This window comes from Fusarium falciforme, chromosome 1 (genome assembly GCF_026873545.1).
Source record: "Fusarium falciforme chromosome 1, complete sequence".
Classification (NCBI taxonomy): domain Eukaryota; kingdom Fungi; phylum Ascomycota; class Sordariomycetes; order Hypocreales; family Nectriaceae; genus Fusarium; species Fusarium falciforme.
Genome location: NC_070544.1, coordinates 2,087,226 through 2,113,663, shown reverse-complemented (window position 1 = coordinate 2,113,663; position 26,438 = coordinate 2,087,226). Strand labels below are relative to the sequence as shown.

Below are 26,438 nucleotides of genomic sequence, written 5' to 3'. Positions count from 1 at the left end.
CCTACTGGCATCGCAATGGCTTTGACAACGTTCCGCCCTACCAGCAGCCGCTTCCATCCCGCCCTTATCAAACACGTTGTGCGCTCTGCAACTCGGGCGAGATTTGCTTACTCGGCCGCATCCAGTCTGCCGCGGCGCGACGACGCGTTGTAATCTCAACACCAGAGCCGTTAGCCAACACCCACAGCGCAGCTGATAAGGTACATACGTACATACAGAAAACCTCTCCCACGGAACGGTACTCCGGATCCTGGACCCTGATTTCCCAACCATAATCTCGATCCCCCAGTGCCTTCAGCGTCACCATGACGGATAGTGGAATAAAAGAAGCTAGCACGGGAGGTACCCAGGACCCCGAGACCCTGTACACCTAGAATCGCACCATGGTGACGTCAAGCTCAGAGCAGCAAGTCGTCAGCTAGACGTTCGAGACTGCGCGTTCGTCAAAGAAGGTTGAGAACCGCGCTTACGGCAAACTGTCCAATCTTCAGCTATCCTCGCAACTCCATGTTCAGGTACCGTTGACCCCGACTACTGTATCTCTGGGTTCGAGACGGTGCCAGTCGCTTAACACCAGACGAGAAAACACAGGGCTAGGGAGCACAACATAAACTCTCTTCCGTTGCTCATGCAGGGCAATCCCGTCGCCTCCAGGATCTCGGTGAGCGTTGGGGAGGACCCTGCACATCCCCAATTGAAACCCCAATGTGTCCTATTGTTCCAGCTAACGCTGAATGGCTTCCTCGAGGCGGGGGAATAACATGGCTGTGAGGCTCTCTTGGGGAGACACAAAGGGAAGGCAGCAAGGGAAGCCAAGGCGATTACAGAACAATACGAAATGTTTCCCCTCTCTTCGCCTACGATGGGCTTATGCAGCGTCAATACGCAGGACATGAGAGGGGCACAGCGTTGAGCAAAGAGCTCCGTCATTCTGACAGTGCCCTGGACTGCGATGTTGGAAGGCATCCATCCATCCATACTGTCAAGTCAAGGATCTTGGGCCTGACGGGGAGTCAAGTCGCGTCTTCCTTGCCTTGGCCCTGGGGAGCGTACCCCCGTCGCAATCCACTCGGGCCTATCCTTGTCTCAACCCATAGCCCGTCGCCGGTTGCGGGCGCCGAGAGGAGCAAGTGGGCCAGCGTGCGGTTGGACCAGGGCAGCTCACAAACACCCTACATCTCGTTTGGCCTAGCTTCTCTTCGCCAGCAGCAAAATCTCGGCGAGTGGAGGCGGACGGAGGCGGACGAGAGTCCCCTGGGCGCTAACGCTTCCAGGGTCGTTCCCCAAGGGTCCCCATCAAGGCAGGGGATGAGCTTCAACCAATAATCGGGCAGATCGAGAAAAATGCGATCAAGGGAGCGAAAATGTGGAAGAGCTGTGGAGCAGGGCCAATGCCAACTCTTGCACCTGCTTCTGACCGGCATCACCAGCCCCATCGCCCGGCTTTACGCAGTCCAGTCCAGGGGAGTGATTGTCCAGAGATGATCGACTCGCAACGGACAGAAACTTGGACGTTTGAGACAGCACCGCCCGTTCCCCTTGGTTAGGGGTGGTGGCAGTAAGCCATTACAGTGCTGCTTTCAAGAAGTTCCACCATTATGACAACCAGCTTACTGAATTTCCGCGTGCGCCAGTCATCAGAATGGCGTGCCTTGGACGTCTCGCCAAAGTTGTTAAAGACGCCGAGAACCAATGACAAAGTTCCGGGGGGCCTCCGGAGGGTCGGCTCAGAAACTCTATCTGCAGAGCTCCGTACGCCTGCTCATGTTGGCTTCGGCGCGGAGGAGACCCCCGGGCCCGAAGGGCGTCGCAGATGGCTGCCACCAAACCCTTTTATCTCCCAGAAACGGTCACTAGGTTTTCTCGTCTAAAGCTGCTCCCATCAAGAGCGCTGTGGACGTTCAGAAGTTGGCTGCATCCAATGACACGAAACCATGGTCATTTGCAATTTGGCGGGATGGGCTTTTGCTCTCTTCCCGCTCAAGGGCCCATCCCTCCTCGGACGGACCCTGGGCTTGCTTTTTTTTTTCTACACCCCTCCCATCGCGTCAAATTGACTTTCTCTTGCAACCTGCGTCTGCCAGGGTTCAAGGTGATGGCGGATGCGGCTGCGGCTGCAGACGCAGACCTCGTGCACTCAAGAGGCATCATGGTGACCATTTCAGTAAACGCGGGCCTGATCTGCTATCCTCCCAACAATCTCTCGGTCATTTTGCTCCGGATTCCCGCTGAACCCTGAGGCGGGCATTCAGGGTCCCCCCACCAAGCAGACCATAGTGAAGGGACTGTGGGATAGTGTATGGTGTGCAGATACCTCTAGCCGTTGACGTCATCAAATCTCGCCCATGGCTGGTGCTGGATGCGGCACTCCGTCGGCCACATCCTCATGTTCAAGGCCGTCTCTGGGGTCCCCATGAAGGTCATCGTCGCGGGGGTATCTATGTACCTCTAGAGTCTCAACCCTGAGGCCTTTGCGACTGATCGTCCCGAGAATGCGGCAAGGAATGAGGCTGCACAGGGTCCTTCCAAATCTGGGAGCGGATAATGAGCTATTGGTCTCCCAATATGTGAACTCTCCGAGCGCGTGCCATGGCGGGTAATAGCAGCCAAGCGAGTGTGGTTTCCCCGGAGAGCTTCTGCCATGGTTCGTCCTACTGTGCTGTCTAGTCGCCAGGGCACCCGAATCTGGGACAGTGGTACAAAACCTGGCATTGGAGATGCAAGATCATAAGGCCCGGGGGTGTAAGTCTTCAGCGTGACCGTTCCTCGCAAGATTGGCCTCTCTGAGCCATGGCCGCCCTGCCTTGGAAACACCGTCTCAAACGGCTTGGGAACAATTCTTGGTTTCTACTTCTGCACGGCCACGAAGGCGTTTCAAAACTGGGTCGCTGGACGGAGTGGCCAACACGATGGGACTGGATTCCAGGAGCATGGGCGTGCGCAGACTGACGGATTGCAGCCGATTTGAGGTCCGGCAAGAGAAAAAAAAAACGCAGACGGCCAATGCTCAACGTCAAGTTCCTTGGATGGACAAGAACGCCAGCCGGGGTCCTCTATACCGGTCAGCGGGGCCGAATTCTGGCGGTAACGGGAAAGGCATCGGATCGAGGCATCGAAAGGGATCGAGTTAACGAAGTTCAGTTCAGATCTCAACTTTGGCAGGGGATCGGCTAGTTTTGGGCACTTTGGGTTGTCCCGCCCTGGCAGGCCAGCCTCATCGGTCCCGCCCGTGTGGCTCGTGAGGGTCCCGCAGCCCGGCCTGGGGCTGGGGCTGCGAGGAAGGGTGAGGTGAGGCAAGGAGGGAGGCGAAAGGTCAAGCAAGGGTTTTGGGGCTCCAGGTGGGAAGGGGGAGTGGGAGGGAGTGAAGGCATCGTAGGGCTCGGAGGAGAGGGCCCGGAAGTACACGCAGTTACCAAGGGGAGGGGACCCGCCTGGCCTGGCCTCCCAGAAGCCGGCGATCATTGCGGATCAAGGATGCTCAAGCGACCTCGAACAAGAAAGACATGACCTACACATGGCACACATGGCAAGCAGGGACTACACCATCACCACCAACAACCAAACCACACGCCTCAGTGGTGGGGGGAGAGAGGGGCAACGTCCCTCGACGGTGAGTGATGATGCCATGGATGCCTCTGCCACTTCATCTCACCTCCGCCCCGCTCCTCGAGACATATTCCAAGACCTCCCTCTTCCTTTTGGCGTAGATTGTCAGGCACGGGAAATCCAGCCGCGCGCCAAACCAGTCGCCCGGCGCCCGGAGCGGGTGGGCATTAGACCCGGGCGCGTCGGTGTCGTGTCGTGTCGGTTTCCTTGTGTGCCTTCTGGATGAGATAAAACACCATGTGGTGTATCGCGGCGTCTAGGGACGAGAGAGAGTAGCTGTCTCCTGGGTAACTGACTGTTCTTTTTTCTCATCACCGCCTTTCTGCTCGGATGCTCTGAGTCTAGAACTCGAGCCAGATCGGTCCCTTTTGACATGATGTCATACGTCATTGGCTCCCTGTCCCCTGACATCTCCAGGGAATGGGCTTCGCCAAATCTCGCTACGTACGTATTCTTTTTCTTTTTTGATTTACCTCCACCAATTCCTTCAGGCCCCGGCCTCGTGGGCGTGTGGGTTATTGCTGTTGAAGAAGCTGCATGTAAACTGTCACTAGGACCCTCCATGGCCGGTCCTTTGGGTACAGTCCAGAAGTCGAGTCAGTTGGTCTTGGTCTTGGTCCCCGGGATCTTTGCTCCGCTACTTCGACTATTGTTCCATGCTTCATCGACGATTCATTTTCATTCATTCTTCAACACTCTCGGAATATGTCTACCGATCTCACATACGCTACAGTGAGGTCCTAGCTTGAACGCCGTGTTCCCCTGACTGGTGACAGCCCTTAGATGGCGCGACGACGTCATAGCGTCTTGTCTATTCTGTTTTATTTTTGAGTGCTTTTTCGTCCCGCAGCCGCCTCCTCTTAGCTCAGCCTTCACTCCTCGTCTTCGCCTGTTGGCGGCGTCGTTTTGGCTTGATTGAGCAACGTCATGGAGGGGACATGTCATGCGTCTTTGTCTACTGGTTTCTCTCCAGAGAAACCAAAACATCGCGCGCATGACTGGCGGCTGTTTTGATGCGAGGTGTCGATCTCGGGGCAGAGGACCCTTTTCTTTCCCATCGTGATACAGTACAGTACAGCATCCCCGCAAGCGTCTCCAATCTCCCCTTTCCCACAATCCACGGCCCAGGGGACCAGAAGCAACCCTCCATTGCAAAATCTGACCATGTCACATGGCGACGAGAGAGTGACAGATGGTCCAATGGTCGAGCTGGGGGTTAAGATATGGGATTGCTCGTCCCGTTCCCGCTGAGAGTGTGCCTTGCCATGGATATCCTTGCTCTCTCGGGCTTGTCATCTGGATGGAGTGGCTCATCCACCAGGACGGCTTCTGTCTCGTGTTCGCAGACAACGGCATTCTACGCATCTCGATGCTCTGAAACAGCTGTCTTCTGGCGGTGAGGCAACACCAAGCATCTCATGTCACAGGCACCACCCTTGCTCGGACGATGGATGAATGGGGTGCAATGGGCAAGCATGTATGGATGCAGATTATCCATGGACCAGGAACAAACAGACGACATGATCCAACAAGCTGGGATTCACGACAGAGATCTGCCAACTGCCTACCTACCCTGGATGAACCCTAGAATACGCTGCAACCAGCAATGCCACCGTCTCGCATACCGTCGTGCCGCGGAATCTAGGGACTCTGTGCCTAGCGCAGCTGGCAGCACAATGCGACGCGCCTCTCGTGATCAAAAGGACGCTTGATGAATCCTTCTTCTAGGGAGTGAGAGAAGAGGAACCAATATCCTGCGGCCATGTCTGTCTGAGGTCATGTTCGCGAAACAGTTGTCGATCTGCGTCGATCGATCGATCGAGATTGGTGAAATTCTTTTTCCCATTCTTTTGTCTATCGGTTTCGGCGCAACACCCCGGGCGCAGCAACCAACAGGACTGCCAACCTCTTGCTGCGCCGTTTCGTCGATCCGGAGGAACAGAACCAAGCTTTCCATGTTCCCGGGGATTGCAGTACGAGGCTCACATTTCTGCTCAGCATTCCAGGCTCGGGCTCGCTCTTTGGTGCGACAACTCAATGATCGAATTCGAACTACCTAACCGGGAGTAAACAGTAGATTTCTCCGCCCTTGGAGATCGCAGATCGTCCCCCGAAACGCCTTGTTCGCCGACAGTTCCCCCGCAGCATGCCTGCTTCTCTCTCCGGCTTGATTTGAGACCCCTTCGCTCGGTGTAGCTGTATTATCATGCCCACAGCATGCGGCGCGGCGTTACAGTACATGGAGTACAGTGCAGGTAGTACAACCCTGTGCTGCACCGCCTCTCTCCAGTACAGTGCAGTATTCCAAGAAACCATGATCCATGGATGGACAGTCCGATACATCATCATGATGATGCCAATGTTGGTATCTGTCTGATGGGGATTTTGCACATTCCCATGCGAACCCCGCTCCCCGGCTACCACAGAGTTACATCAATCCCATTCTTTCCTGTTTTTGCCTGATTAATCCCGAAAACCTCATGACTTGCGCGCCGGCGGAGGGCCCATCTTGCTGGCCCCCGTGTCGACCCGCTTGGCGGCCGGTAGGTCCGGCACCTTGAAACCACCACCGCTCGGCGCCCCGCCGACCTGGGTAAAGGTTCCGCCCTTGAACCACCGGTCCTCCTCGGCCTTGCGTTTCTTGCTGAGCTCAGCCTGCATCTTGGGATCCACGAGCTCCAGCCCTTGCACGGGCGTAAAGGCGAGCGATGACGCTGTGCCGGCCGCTGAGCCGACTGTGCTTCCTACGCCCGAGGCGCGCAGACCGCGACCGCGCAGGTCGATGCCGGACGCCTGGCCAAAGCCGCCAATGGACGAGGCCGCGCCTCCCACGGTACTGTTTCCTCCCCAGCCCTTGTTCTTGGCGCTGAGCTTTGCACGTGTGCGCTGGTCGACCTGGATGCCTCGGATGCGCCCATCGTTGGCCTGTCCGATCATGCCCATACCGACCGTCGTCTCACCAGTACCATATCCAACTTCCTTCTCTTCCTTGCCAAAGGCCATGCGGTTCTGGGCCTTGCGCAGATCTGTCATGGCAAGTGCCTCCTTTGCCTTGCGGGCGCGTCGTCCACCTCGCTTGCGAGCTGGCTTGTCATCCGGTACAGGAAGTGCGCGCTGGCCCTTGTTGGGCGGTGGTTCTGTAAGCTTTTCTAGACGTTCGAGGCATGCCGACTTGAGTTCCTCTCCCGTAGACCCGTCAGGACTTGAGTGGATGCGATCTACTCGAGCGGCCAGCACCAGCTTGGCCGAAACGATCCTCATGGCCTGCTTCCTTAGGTCGTTGGGGATACCGCGAATCATTTCCGAGTTGAAAAGATAGCCCTGCTGACGGATACCAATGTTCGTAGCCAGACCGGCCTGCTTCTTTTTGGAACCCCATGAAGCGATATTGCATGCCGGGGTCTTGGATAGACCTGTTAATCCACCTGCGGCATTGAGAAGCTGTGCTGCTGTAAGGGAGCCGATAAGGGCCGTTAGGTTGGGCGCAAATATATTCATGCGTGACTGGACGTATTCTGTCAAGGTTTGTTTGGCTTTGTTAAGAGCAATAACCATCTCGCAGGCCTTGAAGACGCGCTGCAGCTCCTCGGGGGTCATCTCGTGGCCCTTTGATGTGGTGGCCTCCACGGTCACAATCATGAGTGATGGTCCATCGAGAACCGACTTGAGGGTTATCCCAAGGGGGTTGTCGGTCGAAGTCTGGAGGGCCTTGATACTCTCCGAGTCCATGGGACCGTTGCCCAGGATGGCCACCACCTTGGCATACTCGAGGGGCGTCGTGACTAGTCGTTCCAGCTCGGGGAATCGAGTCGAGTAGTGATCGCGAATGAACTTGTGAACCAGCACCACCTCACCATCGATCTGGGTGGAGAGGCTGTTTGACTGGGTCAGGAGGTGATACTCGGGGTGATCCTCGATGTTGCCCAGGCTCGTGCTCTGGGTGGCAGCTTGCGATCGATAATGTGCGATTTTCTGTAGGGTCCGAGGCAACACGTCAGGGCTGTTCGTCAAAATAACCGATGTAAACGAATCGTCCATCTTCATGATGCGGCCGTTGTTGAACTGGCCGCGGGGAGTGGTACTAACCTCGAGGACTGGCTCCAGGGTCTGCATCAGGCTGGCGACGCTGCGGACGTCTTTGACGGCGCCGAGTTGCATCTTTTCGACCTTTACCTTTGTCGCCTCGGCGTCGTCTCTATCGTTGGATGGGTCGTTTTCGGATCCCTCGTCGTCCTTGGTCGCGGCGTCGCCGTCGACGTCCATTGCGTCGCGATCGCCATTTGTCTCTTCGTCCTTGACGAGGCCATCGTTCTCAAACTCGTCGGCCTCATCTCCAGAGCTGCCGAAATCGTTGAGCAAGTCTTCTGCGACGGTCGACATGATGGCGGCGCGTTACAGTTGGACGATGCGGATGGATTGGGGTGATTGTCGCGACAAAGAGTCAGGTCGTGGAGCTGCGCTGCGAGTTGATGGGTTGTGGCTGGTTATAAATATTTGCCTGAATTACCTACCTACCTAGGTAGGCTTCGAGGCTGTAGACGCCACAGCTATATATGGTCTGTGCACAGCTGCCTTTTTGCCCCTCAGCCACAGTCCATTTTTTGAGCCTTGCTCCTTGTCGCGTCGTTGTCGTCTTCACTTGAATCATCCATCACGCTCTTTTCTTCTTCTCTGCTTGATTCTATCTCGCGCCGACCGCATCGTGTGACTCTTCTCATCAGCCCATCACAGATACGCGTCGCCCACGATGGAGTCATCAAGAGGACCCCCGAGGGTCAAGAACAAGGCGGCCGCGCCTGTCCAGATCAGCGCCGAGCAGCTCCTCCGAGAAGCTGTCGACCGACAAGAAGTCGGGATCCAGGCGCCAACCCAGCGGTTCGCCGACCTGGAAGAGCTTCACGAGTTCCAGGGCAGGAAACGCAAGGAGTTTGAGGACTATGTGCGGCGCAATCGGCTCAACCTCAACAACTGGATGCGATATGCGCAGTGGGAGCTCGAGCAGAAGGAGTTTGCGCGCGCGCGCTCCATCTTTGAGCGCGCCCTCGACGCCCACCCCAACAACGTCCAGCTCTGGACCCGATACGTCGAGGCCGAGATGAAGTCGAGGAACATCAACCATGCCCGGAACCTGCTCGACCGCGCCGTGTCGCGGCTGCCGCGAGTCGACAAGCTCTGGTACAAGTACGTCTACATGGAGGAGATGCTGGGAAACGTCCCCGGGACACGCCAGGTCTTTGATCGCTGGATGCAGTGGCGGCCGGACGAGGCGGCGTGGAGCGCATACATCAAGCTGGAGAAGCGGTACGGCGAGTTCGACCGGGCGCGCGAGATCTTCAAGGTCTTCACCATTGTCCACCCCGAGCCCCGGAACTGGATCAAGTGGGCCAAGTTTGAGGAGGAGTTTGGCACCAGCGACCAGGTGCGTGAGGTGTTTGGAGAGGCAGTCGAGTCACTGGGCGACGAGTTCGTCGATGAGAAGCTATTCATCGCATATGCTCGATTTGAGGCCAAGCTGAAGGAGTACGAGCGCGCTCGTGCGATCTACAAGTATGCCCTCGACCGCCTACCACGATCCAAGTCGGCAATCCTCCACAAGGCATACACCACTTTTGAGAAGCAGTTTGGCGACAAGGACGGCGTGGAAGATGTTGTCCTGTCAAAGAGGAGGGTGCACTACGAGGAGCTCATCAAGGAGAACCCCAAGAACTACGACGCTTGGTTCGACTACGCAAAACTGGAGGAGTCTTCGCAGGACGTCGACCGGATCCGGGATGTTTACGAAAGGGCCGTGGCTCAGGTGCCGCCGACACAGGAGAAGCGACATTGGAGACGATACATTTACCTATGGATCTTTTACGCCATATGGGAAGAGATGGAAGGCCAGGATATCGAGAGGACGCGGCAGATCTACAAGACTTGTCTGAAGCTGATCCCGCACAAGAAGTTCACATTCGCCAAGATATGGCTCCTGGCGGCGCAGTTTGAGATCCGACAGGGCGAGCTCACGGCGGCGAGGAAGCTGCTTGGCAATGCCATCGGCATGTGCCCCAAGGACAAGATCTTTGACGGCTACGTGGACCTGGAGCGCAAGCTGTTTGAGTTTGTGAGATGCCGCACGCTGTATGAGAAGCATATCGAGTACAACCCGGCCAACTGCCAGACATGGATCAAGTTTGCCGAGCTGGAGCGTGGCCTGGACGACCTGGACCGCACGCGCGCCATCTTTGAGCTCGCGGTGCAGCAGCCGCAGCTGGACATGCCCGAGCTGCTGTGGAAGGCGTACATCGACTTTGAGGAGGAGGAGGGCGAGTACGAGCGCACACGAGAGCTGTACGAACGACTGCTGGAGAAGACGGACCATGTCAAGGTTTGGATTAGCTACGCGCACTTTGAGATCAACATCCCCGAAGACGAAGAGGAAGAGGGCGACGAGGAGCAGCCCGTCAGCGAAGAGGCCAAGGCGAGGGCTCGCAAGGTGTTTGAGCGTGCGCACAAGAGCATGCGTGAGCAGGATCTCAAAGAAGAACGCGTATCGCTCCTCAACGCCTGGCTGTCGTTCGAGCGGACGCACGGGTCGGCCGAGGATATCGAGGCTGTACAGAAGCAGATGCCTCGCAAGACCAAGCGCCGGAGGAAGCTCGACGACGACTCGTGGGAGGAGTACATCGACTATGTGTTCCCTGCCGACGACCAGCAGGCGGCCAACCTGTCGAATATCATGGCCATGGCGCAAAAGTGGAAGCAACAGCAGTCAGGAGAGGGCGCATAAAACGGACAAACCGACACTACATACTGTGGGACTGGGCTGCTGGCGTTGTGGAGGATATTCAAGGCGTCTGGGCCTTTTTTTGTCAATATACCAAATTTCTGACCGACACTTGACTGTCATTTTCATCCCGTCTCTATGTTCTATGGCCTTTCAACAAAAAGAAAGTTAACCTGCAGCTTTCATCCCACATGATCAGTCCTTCCAAACGGTTGCTTTTGAGGCTGCATCGTCAGCACTTCCAACGACGTCAGGGCGTTGGGAAGTGGATACCTTGACATGACGTCATGGCGCCCATGACATAGTTTGGCGGCCCCAGGGGTGAAAGAACAAGATCCAAGTCCAAGGACACGACATGGCATGGATGGGACCCCATCTTTCTCCCCTTCGATTGGGCATGTTTCTCTATGGGTGACCACCAAGTGCAGGGGCTGCCCTGACTTGGCTCGGTGAGGACGAAATTCTTCAGTTCCATCCTTTGTTTCAGCCCCAGCCCTCGCATCACCTTTGTCTTTGTTTGTGTCTCTACTGCGCACAACCAAGATGGTTGATGACGACGCCCGTCTCACAACACACACACACACACACGCACGCACGCACGCACATACGCAAAACATGGTAGAGATAATATCATTGTAAAGAAAGGGTCGTAATAAGTCGTGATTCGTTACCTTGTTCTAGCAAGATCCAACCCTTCAATATCCCACCTCATGTCATATCCAGAACAAAATCAAGAATAGAGAAAATCCAAATCGTAAACCTCGAGGGTTATCTTACCTCTCTCTCGCTCCCCACTGACTCGTTCATATCCGTGCCCATTCCCGTTTCCCGCCAAGTCTGCCCAATCGTCGTGTATCGATCTGCAGGCCCCCATCCATCTCGCAAGCCGTGCTTCCCGAGCCTGGCTTTTCTCTGCTCCCACCCGTCATCATCGTGCATGCCATCACCACACACACGCATGCCACCCTCCTCCTCCCGGCTCTTACTTCCCGTCCTCTTCCCGTCCGAAACGTTGTTCCAGATCGTGCTCCACTCATCGTCCCATCGTGAGATCGCCCCGAGTAAGGTAAAACCAGTTCGTCCTTGCCAGCTGCATCACGACGTGCCGCTCTGCCGGGGAGCTTAGCCTGCTTCGGTGCAGGTGGATGGGTTCACACCTGTTCCTGCGAGTATCGAGCCACTTGCTCAGTGTCGGCGATGGTCTAGTGTAATCATGCTTATTAGTCTCTCTTCTGAATACACCCATGGAAACATATCTGAAAATGATTAGGGAGAAAGCACATGCATGGCATGTGCTCCATCTATCTGGTGCGGTGCAGGGGGGTTAAAGCAGCAGAAGAAACAAGCCGCGCAGCGCAGTAAGCCACATCATCACGAGGTCTTTTTTCTTCTTCCAGAATCTTTGCCTTTCATTCGTCCTCCTCTTTGTCCAACCGTGTTGCCGTGTATCGTGCTCAAGTTTCTCAAGAGCTAAATCGTCGTGTCGTCATAATTCATGAGCTTCAGTGTCCACAACACATTTTGTGTAATGAGTGTAGTGGGACATTCTCAAACAGGCACATCAAGGCACTAGCCTCGACAGATGCGCCGTATCCAAATTCAAGAGTGCTCGCCGCCCTGGGTCTCAGTTTGAAGGGGCTGGCAACGGGGCACCGCCATAGGGGTCTCTCCTGTAGGAATCTGTCCCATACGGGTTTGCCGGATAGACATTCCTTCTGTAAGGATCACCCCCATAGACTCGATGATCATACTCTTCATCCTCCGTGTCCGAGTCATACCCGTCACTTCGTCCTCGAGATGATGGTGCCCAGCTGTTAGCCCTCCTCTGCCCGCCAGCGCTCTGTGCTCGCATGCGTCTCTGCATACGCTTTTCGTGGCGGCGGGCCTTCTCTTGCTTGAACTCTTTGCACTCGAGCGTCAAGTGTTTGGCCTCCTTCATCTCCGAGATGGCACCCTTAATTCCCAGGGCGGCGATTCCCACTGACGCGGCATCTTGCATGATTGCCTTGGTCTTGAGCTTCTTCGCTTCATTCTCGCTGAGGCGTCCCTCGTTGACTGCCTTGCGTCTTGCCTTCCTCTTCTCCATACTAGAATAGACCTCGTGCGCTGCATGGATGGTGGCCACGGCTGCAAGGCCCGTGGTGACAAGTTGCTTACCTCTCATCCTTTTAGCCCTCCTCTCGTCTTCATCCGAGTCGCCCAAATCGGACTCGGATGAAGAGTAATCAGATCGGCCGCCTCGTCGGCGTTCTCTTGGCTTGCTCCGGTGGGAGCGGTCATCCTCGTAGTAGTCTCGGTTGCTGCCATATCGGCGGTCGTCCTCCGACATGTCGTCCGAGTATCGGCGAGATCGATGTCCGCCACGGTCGCTGAAGTCGTCTTGCTCCCGACGGCGGTAGTCATCGGCAGCGGCAGCGCCGGCACCGGCTCCGGCTCCGAGACCGAGCTTGGCTAGGCTGTTACGGGCCTTGTCGACAACGCTGCGGCTTCGGCTGCGGTGACGGCGACGATCTGGGGAAGGACTATAGGATTCACTCCTTCCCCGTCGGCTGCGGCTCCTGGATCGCGAACGGTCGAAAGCCTTCTTGGCGCCGAGTGCACCCAGACCGGCAGTTGCAAGAGCCGCAAGACCGCTTGCTCCACCACCGCCGCCGCTTCGAGACTTTGATCGAGCGCGAGAACGAGAGCGGCTGCGGCCCGTCTTGCGGTCCTCCTCAATGTCGTTCCTTGAACCTCGGAGCAGGCGATTGCCGACCAAACCGCCAATCACCGACTCTGCCAGGCCGAGCTTTCCTCCCTTGTCATCGGTCGCTGTATCAACGGCAGCGGCGCCAGCAGCTGCGGTGAGAATGCGCTTCGTCTTCTCGCCCTTCCAACCACCAGGCTCCTTGGCAACGCGGAAGGCTTCAGTGGCACCGGCGAGAAGCGAGGCCATGGCAGCCTTTTGGATCTTGTTGGTACCGCCACCATGGCCACCGTGAGAACGAGATCGCTCGCTGGAAGGACTGCCTCCCCGACGGCTTCTAGTGTCGGATCGGTGGTCATCTCCACTTCCGCCAGTAAGGGCCTTGACGGCAGCGCCGAGGCCAGTGGCAGCAATGGCGTTCTCGAGGAAATTCTTGTGGCCCTTCTTCTCCTTGGGGCCAATGTCGTCGTCTGAGTAGTAATCGTTGTAGTAACCGTCTCGGCCATGGTGAAGGATCATGTTGGCCTTTTGGTCCTTCTTGGCCTGCTGCTTGTTGTAGAACTGTGCGCCCTGGTAGGCGGCCAGAGCGCCAACTCCGGCGAGGGCAGCAGTAGAGAGGGCGTTGCGCTGAACCTCGGTACCATCTTCCTTGGCCTCTCGGCGGTCGTAGAGCTCCTTACCAGTGACAGCGAGAGCGGCGCCGGCAACGGCGGCAATGATCTTTTCGTTCTTGGACATGCCCTTGGATTTGTGCTTGCGGTCATCATCGTCATAGTAGGAGCTGGTGGGGCCGCGACGGGAGCGTCGGTCATAGTCGCGGTCGTAGCGAGGATCATATCCGCGACGATACTCGTACTCCTCCTCATAATAGTCAGGACCGGCGGATCTAGCACGGCGGATGTCGCGGCCGCTGGGAGGGGGGAAATCGCGGCGAACCTCTTCTACTGACAAATCGCTGTCCTCTCGAGCACGGGGGACGAGCTCGCGAGTAGAGTGCGACTTTGAGTTGAAGGAGTCTCGGGGATCGAGATAGCGGGGGTCATCTCGGCGTTCCTCTCGCACGTAACGGCGAGAGTAGTCCCGATCATACGGGTCGTAGTTTGCCATGGGGGGAAATCTGCGTGGTTTCTGTTTGCTTCCAAGTGAGAAGCGGGTATATGCTGTAACGTTGTGTGTCAAGCTGAAGTTTGCGTTATGCCTGTCTAGTAGAGAACAAAAGGCGAATTGGGTATTGTGTTTGGTTGTTTGTCTTGTATGTGATGAGGCAAGAAGGAAGAAGGGGAAGAGGGGGCAGAAGGGAGAGGCAGATGATGAAAAGAAAAGAAGAGATGCAGGAGCAACCGACCAGCCACAGCTTGCAAAACAGGGTCCTTTGTGAAGTGGACAACAGGGGTGAAGGAAGGAAGGGAAGGATGGAAAGATGGAAGGAACGGGAACAAGAGAGGGAAAGTGGGTAGAGGGCGGCGAACCTGCTTGGCTCTGATGGCAGGTGCAGTGCAAGTGCAGGTGGTCAGTGGTGTGTGCCGTGCCCGTGTTGCGCGCGTTTGCGTGAGTGTGTGTGGTGGATGGGCATCAACGAAAAAGTGGAAGGCAGCAATGGAAGCACTGCCTTCCCTGCCTGGTGACTACCTAACGTGAGGCAGAGGCCGTAACCGTAGCCGTCACTTTATTAGGCTCGGGCGCTACGCTACGCTTCTCTCTACGACGTACGACGTCGAAGCTGCTCCTGCTGCTGCTGCAAGACAGGGCGAGTAGCGGGGCAAGACCAACGACGTAATGATGAGGGGTCCTTAGTAAGGTGGGCACAGCGCTGACGCTATCCGACAGGGGTCAGGACCCACCAGAGCCAATGCCCAGCCTCCCGAACGGCAGTCGAGTCTCCGGGGACATCTGGGCATCAAGCACAGCCCACAGTTCAACGACAGCTGCGCCACAGCTCTTAAGCATCTCCATGAACTGGAATATAAACCAACGACGTCGGTAACCCCGAATAGAATATTCTTTACGAACGACTATCCACCAGAATACTACAGCGTGATGTTCTTTGCATGCTAGTCAGGCTACTAGTTCGCACGAGATTTCCTTCCAGGGCCCAAACATGGTCGGAGCCCTCCGTGTCTCTCCTCCGAGCCGGGTGTCCCCTGTGAGATCGGGCAAGGCTCTAGTGGGCACAGTCCCGAGTGAGGCTCTTGACACATCCCCCTTCGTCATCGTCCAGGGGCTTATTATTCCTCCGGATCTCGCTTCAGCAACGATCATCTCGGTACTGTACTACACATCAAGGTGAGGCTCAGAAACGGGCCCGTGTCGTCTCGACTGGCACATGGACACATACCTCCCTTGCTTCTCTCCCACACAACACGAACCGCCACTTGATGAGTTGTCACTTCAAAACAATAAAGAATGTGTGTCCAAAGAGTGGCCAATTCATTCAATGCCTGCCTGGCAGGTGGCTAATCCGATCCATCCATCCATGCTCGTGTCTCAACATGTGACGCAAGTCCGCTGACTGAAGTTCATGACCGCCTGCCCTACCAAGCCACACATCTAATTCGCCTCAGCCACGCCGTTTCTCCAGACCACCAACCGCCTGTACCCCAGGATATTGGTTTCAACTCGTCGACTAGCTTTCTGTAATGACGCGCTATGAAGACTGTTTCAAAGTTTCTTGTCCTAGGAAAATGCCCAGGGTGTTTCTATGCATTCTGCCTTGCTCTGGCTGCGATAGACTTTGGCACTTTGGGAACTAGGTTGCCGTTGCGAACCAGCACATGCATGGAAACCTCGACATGGCAAACATACAACGGGAGGCATCTTTCTTTTATCGACGTTAAATCTCGACTGGCATATTGTGGGGATTCTAAATATTCCACTTCAGTCAAGTTCCAACACGTTTCTAGGCCTTGTATCATATTCGTCATCGATGCAAGAAGAATGCAGATACTGGTCAGAGTACACTTTTCTGGCCTTGGAACTTCTTGGCGCACATATCAGAGGCAACCAAACGAGGGTCCAGTGGCAAGATTTGAGGCAGTAAGCAGCTCATGCAAGCCTGTCAGCGAACTAAGTTGAACTATAGCAAACGCCACTTGCGCTTGAAGAAGAAATATAGTGTCTACGGATCAAGTTGAAAACTAGGCAGATTGAGAGACTGATTTGTCCAACACATCCAGCATTCAGGCTTTGCCCTTTGTCTTTTTACCTTGGGAATGACCCCTTTTCATTGCAGGATCAAGTAGTTTAGTAGAAACTACTCGATGAGTCAACTTCAAACACCGACGAATGACTCCCAGTGCCCACATCCAAAGTAGCCGGGCCTAAGATTAAGCAATGCAAATGTTTTAATCTAGGTCAAAGTGATACATAATAGGTCTCGTTTCTAAGCCCATCGCTCCCCTATCTTGTATCAGTACAAGTCAACTCGCATCAATCTGATCATTCTCCACCCCCTTTCAATGGGTAGATCAAGAAAGTCCAACTCCAACACCTCTTTAATACAGTTCATAGTAGAAATAACCACCCTATAAATACTCCATGGCACGATCGTGACGATTTCGAGGGACCTTCATTCCTCGGGTTGATTGCCTGTCGCGGCCCTGGACAGTTCTCCAGCGTGCTGGGTCTCGTCAGGCTGGACCCCATAGTCTGTAGGATCCGCCTCCTCGTCCACCTTCTCTAGCTGGTCGCCATCAACTAGGGCATACTTGCTCTTTCTTCGGATGCGAGGGCCGTATTTGTAGAAAACAAAGGGGATGAGTGCCAACAACGTTGCTACGCCCCCAATGAGTGAGCCGCCCCCTCCGACGCCAAGTGCAGAGAACATCTGGTTCGTGAACAAGGGGGCCGCAGCGCTGCCGGCAGATCTCGTCACGGTGTTGGCGGCGATGACGGAGGCTGCATAGTCGGTGTATGTGTCTGTGAGGTAGTTGATGATGGCGACATAGACGAGCATCAGGGAGGTAGAGAGAAATGTCCCGGCCAGGGTTGGCACGATCCACGGGACTTGGCTTTTGGAAGTTAGTTTCTGACACAGCTTGAGCGAGGGTAAAGCCTTACTTGTATTGCGCTGACCACGCCAGCCAGAACATTGTGATGGGAAATCCAACTCCTCCAAACATGGCCATCAGAAGCCGGTCCTCGGGAAGCAACTTTTTCCCGGAAGCATCGATCCTCCTCCTCCGCTCGCTGTCGACAAAGATGACAATTGCACCAAGGACGGCGCCCACGATCTGTCCGATCAGGGGTAGCTGCGAAACCCCAGCGTTCCATCCCCGCATCTCACGGAAGACGATGGGGTAGATGCTGAAGAGCATGAACTGCAATGTAAAGACTATACAGGTGTAAACGGAGCAGAGGAGCGAGATTAGGTCAAACATGAGAATCCACGGCCGCGTGAGGGCCATCTTGTACAGCTGATGCAACTTGGGCTTGTCCTCCTCACCCTCAGTTTGGGCGCCAGTGATGCCGGACCGCCGCGCACGCTTAGACTTTTGCGCGAGGATAGTCGGACCGTGAGTCTCGGGGATAAGAAACATGAGAGCCATCGTTGAGGCGCCGAGCCAGAGGGCTGAGTACACCCCCCATCTCCAGTCTCTCTCGAGTTGTACAAACCCTGAGATGACAGAGCCGAGAGAGGGTCCAACCCAGGATGCGAGACTAAATATGGCTGTCGCGTTGCCTCGCTCGATGGGGTCCCATAAATCGACCAGAACACCGGGGGTGGTGCTTAGGGGCGCCGAGATGAAGGTGCCAGCCAGAAATCTTCCAACCAACAGCCCACCAAAGCTAGGTGGAAAGGCGCAAAGAAAGGTAAAGGCCATGTAGGCGGCAAAGGTAATATAAAAGATCCATCGACGGCCATAGAACTCGGACAGCGGCGCAAAGATGAAGGGACCTGCGCAGAAACCCAGAAGGAAGAGAGTTGTGGTGAGGGCGGCGGCAATCTCAGAGACATTGAACTCATCCACGACAGAGTCAAGGCTGGCTGCAAATATGCTTGAAGAAAAGTTTCCGTTTAAAGCAAGGATCACAGCAATCGAGGTAATGATCCATCGCCGTGTGCGGGACCAGTTCCGTGGGTTCTCGGCGTCTCCTGAGTTGAAGTCGACGTAGCCCCGTTCGTTGACGTAGGGAGACTCGTGCTTTTGGTTGCCAATATCAGGCTTGAGAGTGAGAGCAGACAATGCCTGCCCCAGTGAATGCATTTTACAATTTTTGGTATAGATGAATTGGGTTGTCTTGGGGTGTTGCTGTCTGGCATGTCTGGTTCTCTGGTGAGAGAGACGTCAACTCGTATATATATCTACAACGAAGCAATGGCTACCTCTCACGTATAATGATGATGAAAACATTTTTTCGCCATCATCGAGTTCGACCAGAAGACATCGTCCTCTACCATGCATTTGTGACCATGCTTGGTAGGAGTTGACGTCAAGTGCTCCATGGAATGGTATTCCTATATGCCCGACTGGGAAAGGGCTTTGATCTCTCCTCCACTGTCTGACTATCTCCGGAGGTCAGCTCCGTAGCTGGATCCATCTCCAGACGGAGGTGAACTCCGGGGGTTCGCCATGTTAGTAATTTTGATGTGAAGGATCATGCTAGAACGCTCACTTACCATTTTCTATCCCCATTGACTATCCGGCTGGCAGAAAACTAACGTTACCACGCCGGATTTGTTGATAAGATACGAGTCAAAGTCCTTGAAATACATTAAAATTTAAATCCAAGTGTTTCCAAAGGTCCAGTTCGATTGCCGCGGAGTATCAGTCTAGACAGTGTAGAAGCGGAAGAGTTGATCGTCAGAGGGAGCATGCGATACAACCTTGTATCAAGATCTTCACACTAGGACCCACGTGGCCAGGGCACGGAGTCCAAGGGCAATAGCGAGTCAAGCGCGGCATATCAGGGTTTTAATTTGAGTCTTGTTTCTAGTTAACCAATTGTAGAAGTGAGAGTGGTGGCCACGCCGACGAGACTACCTACAACGCATTTGACTTGCTAATTACTGCTCATTCAACGGAATACAGAGAAATATCACCGTTATTTCTGAATAAGCTACTATGCTATTTCAGTGCCTTCGTGGAACTGGAAAGCAATAGAAGAAAAAACAGGTTTCTATGCAGCCATGCATATCCCGCGAACATTCTGGTAAACGCTCCAACTTTGCCTAACCTCAATCACTAACCAAAGTACAGCAGCTCTATTTGTGATAGTAGGGCGTCGTCTGCCGGGCCACAGCTGAAATCTCTTCTCTTTAAGGGGCAATTGACGTAATGGCTAGATGATCGACGCTGCAGGTCTTGCACTGACATTTCCAAATCTAGACGCCCGGGGTCTCTAGCGGACGTTAAAGTCCTAAAAGGCCCCAGCGGTTTATGCCCAACTAATGGCTGGCCGATGGGGACGATCTCAACGATATCTTCACTTGGGCTCCAGGTGGGATGTTGACCTACAGACTGATCCTGGGGCACGCATGTCAGTTATTTTTCCAGACCCCCCAACCCAATTACATCCCAACTAGTCATTTGCGGATACTGTGATATCATCTGCATGTAAAATGAGATCCCTCTACCCAGGGTGGCCTGCTGTCAGGCCCCAAGTCTCCAGTCAACACACTCGATGCCGTAGCACCTACATAACTACAGATTCCGACAAGAGACCCTAAGAGACAATGACAAAAAGAGAGAGCAAGAGCAAAAAACATACAACAGCGGGGATTCGCTGGTCGTCACCGACCCAACTACTAATCCGCCCCTCACTGGCTTATCTATGGGAGAGCGGACGGGATCCCGAGTTCTCCAGTGGGTATGGTCGTATGTGAAAGGAGACCGACCATATTCCGATCATAAGGTCACGATTCACCCTGTCAAGCAGCTGCGAATACATTCATCGCATCAATTCGCATCTCCTCCTGGTGATCACCTCCCAAATAGTTTTAGTATGTCAATTTCTCTTCTTAGTCCTCCATCAGAGGGCCAAATCCACTCATTGGTTCGTCTTCCTTGTAGTTGTAGAAATGCTGCTCCACCTGATCAAGCTGGACATTGTGTTCCCCAAAGTACGATATAATCTTGTCCTTGACTGAGCTGTAGTTCTCGATATCCTGGAACTCAAGGATAGTCCCATCATCATCCTTGTCCGTCGCATTGTAGAAGGGCGCCGACACCGGCAGAAATAACCCCATTGCCACAATAGGCCATGGGGGGTTCGGGGCTGTTTTAGAGGCTGCGTCCCTGGCAAAGGTGAGAAGGCCTCTGGAGAGAGATTTGATCGAGAGATAGATTGTGCTTTCTCCCAGCCAGAGTATTCCCATCGGGAGGAAGAAGAGGGAACCTGTGTCCTGGTTAACTAGGATCAAGTCGAAGGGATGTTGTCCTTACCTTCACCTCTCTCTATGTAGCTGTCCGGAACTGACTTGAGTTGGGCGAAACATTTGAACACTGGCTGGTCGGCTGGAGCCGGCGTCTTGTCTACATGCAGGATTACTTTTTTACTCTGCGGAGCCAGCTGTTCGTTTAATATATTCTCGATAGTCTTGAGGACAGGCGTTTGTCCTTCAGGGGCCTTTGGAAGAGGTTTCCCAGGCTCTGAACAAGGCCAGTGGAGTCGAATGATCTTGGGATACTTCTTGGTGACACTAGAGGCACCGACGGCTGCAGTGGGGACCACTATCATTGTGAACGGGCCGTCTTCGGTTCTTCTGGCGACGACGATGGCTTGTTCTACCGTGGATGAGCACAGGTTTCAACTTGGTACTATGGGAAACAATATGCTCACCGATATGTCGAATGGGTACGATAAAGGTATCCGAGTGGCCATCTTTAACTCTAGAGAGTCGGACAGCTCCGCTGCCAGGCCCCTCTTTCCCAGCTACAACTTCAAAGGTGCCCTCTCCTTCAAACGGGGAGATGAAGTCGGCTTTGACGGCGCTGGACGGGACAGCCTCGGATTCAAGCTCGGGAAAGTCGTTGACATCCAGGCCTTGGTAGTACTGGTGCGTCCATTCGTGCTTTGCCTCGGTGTTCATTATGCGGCTACGGCGTCTATTCGATGCAGCCAATGCCCCCCCGGAAGCCTTCTTTGCCTTGTGGGGACTTGAGAGTCGCCGTGGACGTGCAGACTTGGTCTTGGACGCTGAGGGCACCTCAGGGTTGGACTCGCGCCCAGATCTTGTGGTAGGCATGTTGAAAACACGGGCTTTGAGTTTTGTAGAAGTGATTTAACTGGGCTCTTTGGAAGATGAATGTTTTTGTCAGTGGTTGAATGTATAACTGAAGCGGGTGAGGTTCAACTTATAAAGTACCATTGGTGTTTGCGCAGTCATCATCATTGTAGTAGTGCCCCGCATTCAATGACGTAGAAGGCCAATACGAGGTAACAATCCAGCCACTCAACCTTGCCATTGCCCAGGTATTTCTACTTGGCTATCCTGTCATCTCTAGGTGATGGAATGCGTATACAACTCTTGCTGCGGAGCAGCACAAACATCAAGGTGCCTAGTGTGCTGGCATCGCGCAAACGGTCGTTACAATGTGGGTTAGGGTGTGGTAAGAGTTTGGTACTAATCTTCTTGTTTACATTGGTAACGCTGGGTTATTTCACCAGCAATACTACCATCTTTTATGAAACCTAGCCCCAAAACCAATGCTAGTCAATAAAAAGACTATCTCCCGTATTCAACAATTCACCGATGCCTTGGACCGGATCGAGATTGCCATCGTCATTGCCATCATGGTCAGTGTATTTCCCAATTGGGCCGAGAGCTACCCTAGGCCAAAACTGCCGGCCGACCAGCCCAGCCCACCTCGCCCAACTCAACCCCGCAAGCATGATGGGCTGCCCCTCATGATGGCATGAACCACATCCTCCACTTCACGCTTCATTTTCTCCTGAAAATCTCAACGGCCGATGGATGCTAAAGTCAAGTAACACAACTCTCGCTCAGCTTACAAATCGTCAAGACACCCACAACAGACAATCACTACTCAAAGAACAGCTTGCCAAGACCAAAATTCACTTCATGTGCCCCCTGTGGCCTCCTTCCCCAAGCATTCCATCCATTCATCTAATCTTGCCCTGCATTAGCTAGCCCTAACAAAAGCATCGTGAAACCTAGCCAACCAACTCAGGATCCTCCTGCACAACTAACCGAGAGCCCAACCAGTTTATCAACCTTTTATTATTTTTTCTTGTGTGTGTTTTTGAAAACTATAGTACAGTGTGCAAATCCCTCGTGTAGCAAAAAAGTTTGGAGAGTCCCATCTAACATCAAAATCCATGGCGGGGAAAAAAAGTCCATAACAAAAATGACCACAGACCAAAGACCAGAAGACCAAAAACCAAACCACCTTTGTAACCCCTTCCGAATGCAGTTGAGAAATCCCTGTGCTGTGCTGTGCTGTGCTTTGCTGTGGCTGAATACCATGCATGCATTTGCTTTTCTGCCCTCACTTGTCTTTTTCTTTCTCTCCCCTGTTCCGAAGACGCCCTAGATCCCTTCCTTGGCTTCCCTGCCACCCGTAACACTCAACCCGTGGTAACAACTGACCAGGCCTGCCAGCTTCAGCCCCCTTGCGTTCTTGGTCGCTCTCTGGAGCGCCTCACGCAACTGTCAAAAGACCTGTGAGCCCGAGCTCAAAGGCTCCACTGCACATCTTTCCAACCTGTCGCCGACAGCTTTCGCAGTTCCGTCCTCGCCAAATGACCTCCCTCTGGAAACCAATAGACTGGGCCTTAAACCCATCACATCGTCACCCCGATCCCCATTACCAGTCCGCCTTAGTTGTCCATCCTTGATTCATGGGACAGGGTATAGAAGAATTTTTGCTGATCGTGTTTGCATCGTCCCTCCGCTCTTTTCACCCCCTTTCCACTTCGTCAGACTCCCGGGATGTTGACTTCGCGTCGAATGTCAACGCTTTCATACCCGTGCCTTGTCAGATTCAAGCCGGCTTGAAAGCACCGCAACGCTCCCGTTCCGTCGTGCTCAAAACAACCATTGCAAAGTCGTTAATCCTCGAGATTTTCATACATTCGTCCTGACGAAAGAAAGATCTGCGAACCAAGAAATGTGACCGCAACTGATACAACGCCATCGCTCATGACGTTTTTTTTGTGGCCAATTCTCAACTTGGCCCTTATCATAAACATGTTTCGAATTCTGGGACGCGTAAAATCATATCGACCCAGATAGAGGGCATGACAACATCTCACTCTCGTCTACGCCTCAAGATGCGAGACATAGATCCACCACTTGACCAAGCCTCACCGCCGTAAGGACCCTCTCCATTTCTGGAAGGGCCCGTTTACGACTGCGCCGTCTGAGCTTGCTCGGCATGCACGCCGTTCGTGAGGGGCGCGGCAGCCTCGACCTGGCCATCTTGCAACGGTGTCGAGGCCTCAGCCTTGCTTGTCGGCGAGACATCGCCATCGAGACCGGCCAGAGGGATAGTGCCTGAGGGAGAAAAGTCGGGCACCTCGGCCGAGAGCTGGCTCACGCCGTTGGTGTTTATAGCTCCGTTGACGCCCTGTGCCGCTTGTGTGTTGTCAACAAAGTGTTGGAACGAGGGGTCGTGAGCGTTCACGGGGTAGCCATGCTGGCCATAAGGCAGACCGTGAAAGCCATTGAAATGGCCGTTGACATAGTTATAAGATCGGTTCTTGAAAGTCAAGTGCATGGGACCGTCATTACGAGCCAGCTCGTCTCGGTCCTCCATGGGCAGGACAAACTTCTGCCAATCCTCCCGGCGACGCAGTCGCTCGCAGTCATCCTCGCCGACAACGTAGTCAACATCGACCGAATCCTCACATACAGCACGGATGAGGTTCATATCGGCCGAGAGATCCCGCATGCGCTTGAATGCAGTGATGAAATGCAGCGGCACAAAGCCCTGAGAGTCCATGCGCTGTCGCAGGTACATATCCTTGCAAAGGTTCTCAATGGAGAAGTAGTACTCGATTTGGCTCTTGAGCATCGGCATCACCATGTTGTCCCAGTAAGGATGAGGCTGCAAAGGCATACCGGCCATCGGCGCCATCGAGTAGTCGTATGCCGCGAACTGAGCCTGCACGGCAGGCATGCGAGAGCTGCCGTTGGGCAGAGACAAGCGGTGGTAGTTACCCGCCCCGTTGCGGCCACCGCGGCCTCGTTGAGTTGGCGGCGCAAACATACCGCCGTGCGAGCCCTGTCGCAGAGGGGGGCTGTAGTGGCCCTGAGCTCGACCAGCGCCAGCGCCTTGGCCGTGGAATCCTGAAGTGGCCGAAGCCGAATGTTGGTGCTGGCTTTGGCCATTGCCATGAGCACCACGCCCGCGGTAGCCACCTCGACCCCTCTCACCACGGCCCTCAGCGCGATCGCGAGGAGTCTGAGTAGTATCCTGCGGAACCAAGTTAGACTATTTGCTCTTCTCACGCTCAATAAGCTCAACTTACATTAGACTGAGCGGCAGAATCCTTGGCCTTGTCGGCACCAGCATTTGCTGAGGCCTTCTTTTGGCCGTTGGCGGCATCGAGTGAGCCTCGCTTGGCCGCAGCGGGTTGGGATGTAGTACCATTGGGTCCATCTCGAGGCTTGGCGTCGTTGGACTTATTCACAGGAGCAGACGATGCCTTATCTGTGACACCGTTTGTAGTAGCTCGGGTAGAAGTATCGCGACCGCTTCGGGCTCCTCCACGGGGTTTGGAGCCACGCATTTGAGGTAACTGAGTCTCAAAGCTGACTGTGGGGACGTAGTCATAAGTCACCCACTTCTGTCGGGGCTTGGCCTGGCTGTCGTTCTCCTGAGCATCCTTGTCGGAGCGATCCGATCGGTCAGATGCCTTGTCGACCGTCTTCTTCTTGTCCTCCTTAATAGCAGTGATGGCGGTCTCGGGGGTAGGCCAGTGAGTTGAATCCTGCACAGATGGGGGCACTTCGGCCTTGCCTTCCTTGTCTGATATCCGCGAACCTCGAGGGCCGTTTCGCTCGGGTCGGCTGACGCTGGCAGCCTTCTGCTGCGGCTTGACGCCATTTGTATAGGGAGCGGGAGTAGACTCGTCAGCCTTGGCCACTGACTTATCGTCGTCCTTCTGGGCGGATGTGCCATTTACCGCAGCCTCGGCGGGAGTGGGCGCGGGCTTAGCCTTTGCCAGCTGAGCTTCCTTGCGCTGATGCCAGATGTTGACGCTGGGGATGGGCGCCTCGGCAAGTTCAACCTTTGGCGGCTCGGGAGCCGCTTCCTGCTCCTTATCTGCCGCCTGCTCGCTGGGCTGCTTCTCAGCAGCCTTGCTCTTCTTGCCCCTCCGAGCCTTTCGCGAGTCCTGCTCTTCGGTGGAACGGGTGGTGTTGCTCGATGACCTTGGCGTCTTTTCATTTCGTCGCCATGGCCGATCTAACCTTCCAGCATCGTCGTCACGCCTCGACTCGGGCCGCCTTTCTTGTGTGGACTCGGATCGGGCATCGCTCTCAGAGCTGGGAACGCTTTCGAGGTCCTGCTTCTCGGAAGCAACTGCACGGGGCTCGAGGCTTTCGGTGGCCTCCGAGACCTCAGCGGTGGTGGCCTGCTCGGGGGCAGGCGTGACCGTCTTCAGGTCCGACACGGGGACAGCAGCAGGCGCGTGGGTGTCCTGAGCGGGAGCGACAGCGTTTGTAGGAGCGCTGGTATTCGAGACAGGGGCCGCGCCCTGTCCCTTCGCAGCTTGTGCGTAAGAAAAAGTCGAAGGAGTGGCCATCTCGTTGGACTCAACGATCGCTGAGGGAGTCATGTCAAGGTGAGCCGTAGAGCACAGGCTGACGGTCTTCTGACAGGACGGTAAATGGTGAGCCGGAGGTGCCTTTTCACCTAGGGCCACCAACTGAGGCAAATGATGTCTTCGGGAAAAGAAGCCCGAAGATGTCTCTCTACCCCCTCCGCACACGGAGAGAGGCGCAGAGCACCCAATGTGCAAGGTAGTCGCTATTCGGAGACCCCCAACTAATGAGGGCGTCGACAGTCGTAGGATCTGCGCAAAGAGTCGAAAATCGCGGAGAAGGATTCGAACGGGAGGTGGTGGTTAAAGTGAGAGGGGAGATGTCCGCTGAGCCGAGGGCTTTGGGTTAAAAAGAAAAAAACAGTCGGATTGTGCGTCAACGTCGGGTACGAATCGAGGCAGAGATTCCAAACGGAAGGAGAGGAACGGCTCTGCTACGTCAGAAAGCGTTTGCTCGATCGGAAAAATGCTACCTGGGGTAAGCAGGCGGCGAAATTTCGACGAAGGAAGGACGGGGAAAGAGAGAGGTCAAGCCGGCCAGGGTATCGAGGCAGCAACTTGAAGCGCTCTGTTCTGCTCTGCTCTGCTATGCTTCAGGTGAGAACGGCAGGCAGCACGGATTGAGGTGGCGAATCGTTTTGCAGGGGACGG

At 54.7% G+C, this 26,438-nt stretch overlaps 6 protein-coding genes across 6 annotated transcripts; 1 reads left to right on the top strand and 5 right to left on the bottom strand.

Moving 5' to 3' along the window:
• Positions 1 to 6,084: 6,084 nt before the first annotated feature.
• On the bottom strand, positions 6,085 to 7,986 carry NCS54_00055500 (Nop domain-containing protein; the record flags this gene model as incomplete). The annotated part of the gene is made up of 1 exon (XM_053146205.1): positions 6,085 to 7,986. The coding sequence occupies one exon, from the start codon at positions 7,984 to 7,986 to the stop codon at positions 6,085 to 6,087; it is 1,902 nt and encodes a 633-aa protein (XP_053002180.1).
• Positions 7,987 to 8,353: 367 nt separating this feature from the next.
• NCS54_00055400 (Hypothetical protein) lies at positions 8,354 to 10,375 on the top strand (the record flags this gene model as incomplete). Its single annotated transcript, XM_053146204.1, has 1 exon — positions 8,354 to 10,375. The coding sequence occupies one exon, from the start codon at positions 8,354 to 8,356 to the stop codon at positions 10,373 to 10,375; it is 2,022 nt and encodes a 673-aa protein (XP_053002179.1).
• A 1,621-nt stretch (positions 10,376 to 11,996) lies between these two features.
• NCS54_00055300 (Hypothetical protein) lies at positions 11,997 to 14,165 on the bottom strand (the record flags this gene model as incomplete). Its single annotated transcript, XM_053146203.1, has 1 exon — positions 11,997 to 14,165. The coding sequence occupies one exon, from the start codon at positions 14,163 to 14,165 to the stop codon at positions 11,997 to 11,999; it is 2,169 nt and encodes a 722-aa protein (XP_053002178.1).
• Positions 14,166 to 16,623: 2,458 nt separating this feature from the next.
• Positions 16,624 to 18,262, bottom strand: NCS54_00055200 (MFS domain-containing protein; the record flags this gene model as incomplete). Its single annotated transcript, XM_053146202.1, has 2 exons — positions 16,624 to 17,065; positions 17,115 to 18,262. The coding sequence occupies 2 exons, from the start codon at positions 18,260 to 18,262 to the stop codon at positions 16,624 to 16,626; spliced, it is 1,590 nt and encodes a 529-aa protein (XP_053002177.1).
• Positions 18,263 to 20,016: 1,754 nt separating this feature from the next.
• NCS54_00055100 (Hypothetical protein) lies at positions 20,017 to 21,243 on the bottom strand (the record flags this gene model as incomplete). The annotated part of the gene is made up of 3 exons (XM_053146201.1): positions 20,017 to 20,393; positions 20,441 to 20,782; positions 20,838 to 21,243. The coding sequence occupies 3 exons, from the start codon at positions 21,241 to 21,243 to the stop codon at positions 20,017 to 20,019; spliced, it is 1,125 nt and encodes a 374-aa protein (XP_053002176.1).
• Positions 21,244 to 23,365: 2,122 nt separating this feature from the next.
• NCS54_00055000 (HTH La-type RNA-binding domain-containing protein) lies at positions 23,366 to 25,802 on the bottom strand (the record flags this gene model as incomplete). Its single annotated transcript, XM_053146200.1, has 2 exons — positions 23,366 to 24,436; positions 24,492 to 25,802. The coding sequence occupies 2 exons, from the start codon at positions 25,800 to 25,802 to the stop codon at positions 23,366 to 23,368; spliced, it is 2,382 nt and encodes a 793-aa protein (XP_053002175.1).
• Between the last annotated feature and the right edge of the window lie 636 nt (positions 25,803 to 26,438).